The 8,810-nt window shown below is 27.3% G+C and overlaps 2 protein-coding genes across 2 annotated transcripts; one reads left to right on the forward strand and one right to left on the reverse strand.

The window, feature by feature from the left end:
* Positions 1-1,231: 1,231 nt before the first annotated feature.
* On the forward strand, positions 1,232-2,359 carry OCT59_003390 (uncharacterized protein; the record flags this gene model as incomplete). The annotated part of the gene is made up of 7 exons (XM_025330420.2): positions 1,232-1,322; positions 1,394-1,422; positions 1,499-1,611; positions 1,674-1,766; positions 1,842-1,974; positions 2,045-2,150; positions 2,217-2,359. The coding sequence occupies 7 exons, from the start codon at positions 1,232-1,234 to the stop codon at positions 2,357-2,359; spliced, it is 708 nt and encodes a 235-aa protein (XP_025176965.1).
* On the reverse strand, positions 2,206-3,723 carry OCT59_003391 (uncharacterized protein; the record flags this gene model as incomplete). The annotated part of the gene is made up of 5 exons (XM_025318058.2): positions 2,206-2,825; positions 2,904-3,204; positions 3,280-3,389; positions 3,470-3,561; positions 3,627-3,723. 5 exons carry the CDS (start codon positions 3,721-3,723, stop codon positions 2,670-2,672), a joined length of 756 nt encoding a protein of 251 aa, XP_025176964.2. The 3' UTR covers positions 2,206-2,669.
* Between the last annotated feature and the right edge of the window lie 5,087 nt (positions 3,724-8,810).

Genomic DNA, 8,810 nt, shown 5'->3' on the forward strand with positions numbered 1-8,810 from the left:
TAATAACACGATCCGCAAGTGTAAATCAGGGATGCGTTTTTTATTAATAATTCAAAGTTATGTAATAAAAAATGTGCCAGAACTTTCGAGTAAAGCTAACACACACACCTTTTTCTTGACCGAGTTTATTAATAGATCCTCAAAAATAGCAAGTATATCTAACAATCTATAAAATTTGCAACGAATGATCATGAGATAATTTCCTATTACCTCAAGATCATTTTAGGTATTTGATAATTTAATATATATATATGAAAAATTTCATCATCTTTATTTATATTAACGTTAGTTGATAAAATTCTTCGCAAATAAGGAAAATGATAATTTAGTATGATCATAAGAGCACGAAAATTTCATGTAAGAGTCATTACTAACTTTAATAGTTATATCATAAATTTCTTCTAAATTTCAAATAAATGTTTATAAAATTTACTATCACGCATTATTTGTTACGATTAGGGGAATAGATTAATAAATAATTACTTTAAAAATATTGAACGTTTCAGCGAAGGTTTTTACATTAGGCCAGGCAAAAAAAATTTTAGATTCTCGTGACATAAAATTTTTAAAATGACCCGGCGCGGCTGGTATTTTTTTATATATGTAAAATTTTTTTGTAAAATTTTTTTACGATTGGCTAAAAACTTAAAATCACGTGATAAAGTTTTTACTATAAAAAAAAATTTCCATTGACCCGGCCGGGTCACGAGAATCTAAATTTTTTTTTTGCCCGGCCTTATGGATAAAAATTAAAATCAATGTTAAAAATAAAATTGAAAAATTACAAAATCTATAACTTTTTACAAAATAATTCTTTCAAATTGGCCGGTTCATAAGAATCAAAAGAAAAGTATAATAAAAATTTTCCGATTTGTAAGAATCGAAAAAAAAATATATATACTAAAAAGATAAAAGATTAAAATTTCATTAACCAGTACTGCATTAGCAATGAAAAATCTCGCAGATTTCTAACTATAATAAATATTAGGCGCAAATATATTACGCGTTTTCAATATTTTAAACAGTTCTTATTATAAATTCCGTGACATAAAAAAGCTACACTCAATAGTCTTCTGAATTAACTTTATATATACTTGGATGATCAAAGTCTATTTATGATATAACTCCCGAGAATTTTATTTTAAAGTCTATTGTAACTTTCTATTCTTTCTTTCAAATTCATAACAAATAAAAGATTATTTTATTTAAAAAACGTATTTATCCAATAAAAATGCAACCTGCCGTTCTTTTCAATAAAGAACTTACAGGAAATTGGCAAAAAATTTCCGATGAAATGAAAAAAATAAAATGGCGCGTTAGATGTACGTTATATTCATTTACTTTTAATGATTTGACATTAAAATTGTAAATAATTTAATACCTTTAATTACAGTTATTGAAGCTACACCAGGGACCCCCGGGGTATTAAATTATTTAAATATGATTGTTTAGTTTATTTTTATTAATTTATTGATTAAATTATTTCCTTTATATAAAGGATATTACTTTTCCCAAACCTAATATTACATTTGTATGTTTTTCACACGAGCAATGGGATCATATCAATTCTGAGAATGAGAAAATTACAGTTGTTGGAAATTTGATGGATAGGTATTAATTATAGATAATAGTTACTAAAGCTTTTAGTACTGAAGTGATTTATTTATTATTAGAATTCAAAAATCAAAACAACGACATGCTAAAGTTATTTTGTTGATGAATCTTGATTCTTCAAATATACAAATGTTGTATGAGATCCAGGCCAGGTACAGTGTATACCGTGTTCCGTATACTGCGCGACTGCGCGTGGTGTCAACTATTTAATATTTAATTATTTAAAGACTATTACTTGAATGTATCACCATCGATGTACTTCCTTTTCATAATCCACAAGAAGCTATCACTTTATTTGATATTATTGTTACTGGATTATTTCCTGATAATCAACCATCAATCGCTCAACGATTAAACATGGTATTTTAATTATAACTTTAGTTTTGAAATATATTATGAATTAAACTTTCTTCTACATTCTAATCCTAAGGAACAAAAAAGCAATATCAATGACCCTACAAGTTTGGCATCTACAAATAAATGGGTTCATCTTATTACACAAATAACAGGAGGATCAAAAAAACTTCGTTTACATGGTATGTTGGACTAAATAATTCGTTTATTACTTTTATTTATCTCTCTCTTTTTTTTTTGTTTCATAGATTGCTATGTTCTTCAAGAAGGACTCCATAGCATATACAATATAGCTACAGCGACACTACCTCAATTATTGGATTGTTCATTAGATCGCGACACCGCACAGGACGTGATAAAATTCTTCGAAGCGGATTATGTCATCGATTAAATTCATACAGTCACGTGCAGTGGTTGGAATAAAAGATTTTTTTTTATTTGAAAATATATATTTTCATAATTTAATTTCAAAATATTATTTTTCATACGGTAATTAATAACGAAATTTCGAAATATTTTCGCCAATTCCGAGTCGTGTTATTTATAATACTATAATGTAAGGTATTTAATAAATTTTTTAAAAAAATAAAAAGTTTTTCGTCTATAATACTTAATTACGCTAACAAAATATTTGATTTATGAAGTATAGGTCGTTAGGAAGCTAAATTTTAAATTTTTTTATATAAACGGTGGTACGATATTCATGGATAATATCTTGCAAATGTATTTTCTGATGGAAATGAAATTAAGTCATATATTCTATTTATCGCACTTGATAATAGAATTATAAAACTTATTATTAGAGTTAAGAGAGCTATAAAAGTGAAATCTGGTCCTACACCTTTAAAGTACAGTATCTAATTACGAAATGAAAAAATATTAGTTTACAAAGAAAGAATGATGAACAAACATTATAAATATCAATATTTACTTACGAGAATAATAAATTGAGGTATATCTTTAATAAAAACATTGAATAATCCAGCAGCAAATAACCATTTTCTTGCCAAACTATTAAATGGAGCATTAAAGCAATCTAAATATAACAAATTTGACGAAAGCATCTTAAGGATTTCCACATGAAGTACCGATAATAGGGTAAATGTTGCTGCCATTGTACTATGTCGATGTAACCAACCCTTAAATTCTTCATTTTTTTTGCTAAGTGTCTGTTGTATCATTATTATAAATGCAAACAACATATTAAATCCCGCTGCTATTAATAATATGAGTAAACTGAAATAAGAAATAAATGCTTTAGAAGGTGATATTATTATTATTAGAAAGACCAATGTTAAAAAAGAGACATACCTTGGAAGATATAAGTATGGAACTTCCCCAACACTTTTTATTAAAAATGCCACATCCAGACAAAAATCAAATATTATTAACGCGGTTACAAATATTACAGTACTTCTTCCCTTTAAAGATGAAATATTTAAATACGATTTTGTTATTTTTTGAAGTAAGGAATATAAAAAAGAAATGATTATGCACGTACCTTTGGACATTTACATCGTGCAACGATATAGAATATAATAAGAAATGCTATAATTCCACCTGCCGCTATTATCAATATTGGGTTCAATTCATCTACAATAGAAATAAAGATTTAGGAATTTTCTAGAAAAAAAAAAAATTTTTTTTTATATACATACAAAATTCATGGCGAGCTTCGCTAATAAATTCTTGTATAGAAGAGTTTAGGTCTCTTTTATTCAACACATTGTTTATTGATTCATTTCCGCCTATCATATTTTTATTTAGTTATGTTAATTTTTTAGTAAGTAATATTCGTAGAAGTTTTCGTAAATTTTGGACGTAAAAAAAAAAAAGAGTTACAACGCAAAGAGGATTTAATATTAATTAATTGTAATTATGTAAGCAGCGTCATGTTTCTTCCACTTGGCAATCATATATTATTCTATTAATAAGATTTGCCAACCATTTTTTATTCTTTAAGGAAAAATACATCATATCGTTATATAAGATATAGGATTATAGATAGATTGTCATTAATTTATGTATGTAATAACTACTAAAAATATAATTTAAAGACTTCTAATTAAATAATGTTGGATAGACATATGATACTTACTATATTTGAATTATTTAAAATTTTAAGTAACTAAATTTATAAATAGATTTTCATTGTATGAAATACATATTTGTACCCAGACCGTCGATTATTCACGGTTTTGGATACACGAATTATTCGTGTTTCATTCATTCATACTTTGAACAAAAATAAATAAAGGTTATTTGAAACAGAAGAGTTGGGGGTTTGAGTTTACGTATAACTGATTATAATAATCATGTGGATCTCTCCTTTTGTGATGATTCTAAATAACTAAAAAAATTTGTCTGACGCTTGGCCTCCGCTTACCTTAATCGGGAATTTTTTTTATGTCAGATGTTACCTAATATCACTTTACCTAAAAGGTAATATCTAACAGCACCCTTATTGTCTAAATCATAATTATCTTTACTATTAAACGTTGCTCTCTACATTATTATTCAAAATATGACGAAATGTTATTTTTTTAGCATGATGTAAGTTCCTTTTTCAAACTGAAAAAATTTTTTCTCCCTTTTCTTCTTTCGGTTTAGTTTTTTTTTTTTTAGACCAAAAAATTTGTTTTTTCTCATTCTTTTCCCATTTAGGTTTTCCCAAACTGAAAAAATTTTTTTTTTTTATTAAATAATCCCATTGTTTTCGGTCTTTTTTTCGGTCTTTTAAGACTGATTTTTTTTTATATTATTTTTTTTCAATCTTTTTTTTTTTTAGACCATATTGTTAAATTGATTTCTTTCTTTATCCTTTTTCTTTTCCCAAATTTTTTTTTTAATTTTTTTTATCTTTTCTTTCAATTTTTTTATTATTATTAAATAAAGAAATAAAATATTTATATTAAATATATTTACAAAATTATTATTTTTTTAAAAAAAATCAATATAACATATAGAAAGATGGATTAAGATTTTTTCAATAAAATTGAACGCTGGATAAATAGTTTGATTTTAAAATCAAAAAAAAAATATTGATATTTTTACAATATTTTATAATTTAATAAATTAATTGAAGAAATTTATTGATTTTAATAATAGATTATTAATAACCAATCCATATCCGAAATTTTCTAAATATAAATCACCAGATTTTTAAATAAAGGTTTTAATTCAAATGGTTTTTTAGTTAAATTAATAATTTATTGAGTAAAATGAGTATCAAAAGAATAATATTATGAAAAAAAAATACTACAAATATTTTTTTATTAATTAATTATAAATTTTATAATTATTTCTTATTTTATATTACGTCAATCTTAAACTTATAACCAACTTGGGAAAAATATTTGAATAATTAAATGTGTTAGAATCTGTTCATTTCATTTATTATTAAAGTTTTTTCGAAAATACTTCTGAAAAATTAATTAAAAAGAATGAGGGTGAATGAAAAAAAACAGGGAGAGTAAAAGGGAATAAAAGAAACGAAGGAAAAGTGAGGGAGAAACGAAATGGAACAAAGGGGGAGTGAAAAAAACGAAAGGAACGAAATATTAAGAATGGAATAAAAAATAACGAAACGGCCATATAGTGGTGGTCATATTGTTAGTATCAGTTCTTTAGTGTTTATGAGAATAAACAAAAAAATTATTTAGGGTAGGCAGAAGGTGTATATGTATAAGTAATATGACGATAGTTAATGCAAGGTTAATAAACAAAATAATATCAATTGACCAAATTTACTTCAAATCCGATCAGATGTGAATAAAGTATTGCACTTCCAAATGGCAAATACGATCAGACACAAATAAAGGATTATGACAATAAATGACAATAAAAATCAATGGGTTAGGTGTATATGATAATAATTAACAATGAGATAACCAAAGATATAAATAATAATAAAAAGGATTTTTTATTTAATATCGGTAAATATCTTATTGACTGGATACCTATCTAATTACATCGAAAAACATCGCGTCTATTTATAAGTAAAAACACTAAACTAAAATGTTTGATATGTGCCAGATATACCATATGTATAATATGTGCAATATATTTAATATATTTAATATATCAACATAGATCCTCCCGTTATATGACGTTTGATCATCCAACAATAATTAATCGTCCCGGAAATTACCATTGATCAACGGTTATATCACGTGACTTCGTCACATTGTTTTTCATCGTAACAATATCTTAATTGCAAAATCAAAAGAGCCAAAGGACCTAAAAGACAAAATAAAGTTAGTAGGAAACAAAATGCAAGAAGAAAAATGAAAAAAAAAAGTATCCTGAGTGTCATGCAAAGGAGTGAAAGGAGTGAAAGAAAAAAAATTATCAGAGTACGTTTAAAAAAAAAATAATAAACATAAGAAATAATCAGCACGTTAATTAGCCAATAAAATTTAATAGGGTTCGCATGTACAAATTTAATAATGAGGTGATATCACCGGGTAATTATATAGGTTAAATCACCCTAGGTGAAAAATTGTTAAATCGCCAGGGTGAAAATTAGTTATAATCTTCCTTAATTAATCCGAATTTCATTCTACACTCAAACGTCAATCATTAATATAAGCTACTGACATTATTGTAAATATAATTTATATTATTCTAATATCAAATTTTTCTATTTAAAAAAACTCATTGGTCCCGGTGCAAAGCAACAGGTGACTGCTAGTTCCCACTGAAATATTATTACCTTTTTTAGCTACTGGCTGACGTTATCATAATTCTGGCCCTGAAAAAATCGTAACAGTCAATAATGTAATAGTGTAATAATGAATTTTACCTTACCCTTTCTTTATATATATTTCTGAGTCCTTTTCGGTGATTTACTAATATAATTATCACTTGTAAGCGCAAATGTGTAACGTAGATTGGCTAAGTTGTAAGTTACCATTGTATTGTATCACGTGATATTTATACAATAACTTTAGCCTTGTTCATTTCCGGTCGATCGCATTTTTCGGTCAGATTTAATTTTGATTGGGCTGATCAGTTTGTACAACGCAACCATTTTCTAACCAATTTTTTTGGGGTTTTTTGGTCGAACGCCAAAAAATAACCAACCAAAATTAGATAATTTCTGTTCAATTTGCGATTGAAAATAAAAAAATTTTATTTGATAATTTTTGTACAACAAAATCTGACCGAAAAATGCAACCGACCGGAAATGAACAGGGCTTTTGTGCCATAAGTTTAGTCATCCGAATTTTATTTGTCGGTTACAAATCGGTTAAACGATTTGTCGAACTTTAAAAAGTCATTGAACTTTATTTTCTTACGAATAAAAATTTTTCAATATTCTGGTATGTGAAATATTTTACAGAAATCACATGTAACCAGCATGTGTAACCGGCAAATAAATCTGGCTACCATTTTTCGGTGACTTGTGGGTCATTCCATAAGTTTATCTTATATGTTAATTTTTATTAATATCGTTTAAAAGAAATTTTTTTTATGTATTTTCAGTTATAAATTTATAAAATACGTGTTTATTGTAAATAAGAATAGTTTTTACAGCAATATTTCATACTTAAGTTCTTTTACAAATATTTAACTTTTTTATTATATAATAAATTTTTTTAAAAAATATTTTTAATATAAAAAGAGAAAAAAAAAAAAAAAAAAAAAAAAAAAAAAAAAAAAAAAAAAAAAAAGAAAAAAAAGTTTTGGAGGAAAATCATTTTATTGTAATGGGAGAAAATGAGGAACTCTTCCCGCCGATCATTCGGACCAAAAATTTCAGGACGAAAAAATGGCGGAAGAGATTCAAAAGTGCTTATGGAAATTTATTAATTTACGCATTTCAACATCACCAACTGTTTATTCAGTCTTTTCCGAGCATTTTGATATGGAGTTTAGACGAAGTTTGCTAGAAGGTCTCAAATTTTTTCAACCAAAAATTTATTTCTCACTGTCAACTTAATGGTAGTGACCCAAAAATGCCAAGGAGGGCTGGGTGTTGCTCCAAATAAATTTTTGTCAGTGGGCGATAATAGAGGCTTGGAAAAATAAAAAGAAGTAGGCCTTTGGATATTGAAGAAGTTTTTGGATAGCTCTTGGAAATATTGGTTTCTTGGGAATTTTTCGTCGCAAAATTTTTCGTCGGCGCAGCAAAAATTTTAGCACGTGGATGGATATAAAGTAGTAACGGAAGATTCAGTGAGGAACCAATTGGATTGCAAGGAAATGAGGTGATTTACTGGGGGACAAATTGCGGCAACAAATTTAGCCGAGGAAGAGATCAGCCATATCCGCAGTAATCACGTGAGAGAAGAGATGACGATTCTAGTTTTGACTTTGATGGTAGCAATGTAAATAAATGTAGACAAACACTTGTTTTGTTCAAAGAAATACAAAAAGCTAACGTTAGGCAAGTCATGTGAATGGAAAAGGGAACTATGGAGAATGGGAAAGGTAAAAGGTAACTATGGAGAACGCGCTTTTCGGGAAGAAGGACGCTCCACTGCGGGGCCTAGCCAACTCTACGGGGGAAAACGCTCTTTTCGGGAAGATGGATGTTTCATTGTGGGGCCTAGCCAACTCTGCGGTGACTGCTTGTATGTTTTGAAAGAGTAGGTCAGATTAGATAGGGTGTTAGGAAGACGTTTTAGTTTGGTTTTGAATCAGAGTAGTTTTTGTCATTTTGTTTTTCCTTTGAGAAGTGTGAAATGCGTAAGGAAGGAGGGTTGTTATTAATAAAGTATCTATGTGTGGGGAGTTCGATGAAGTTTAACATTGGCGCAAACTCTTGGTTAAAAATTTGTCAAACCAGGCGTAAAAATAGCTAGTGTTAAATTTTACATGTTCTTTTGTTTTATTGA

The sequence above is a fragment of the Rhizophagus irregularis genome, chromosome 11 (assembly GCF_026210795.1).
Source record: "Rhizophagus irregularis chromosome 11, complete sequence".
Lineage (NCBI taxonomy): Eukaryota > Fungi > Glomeromycota > Glomeromycetes > Glomerales > Glomeraceae > Rhizophagus > Rhizophagus irregularis.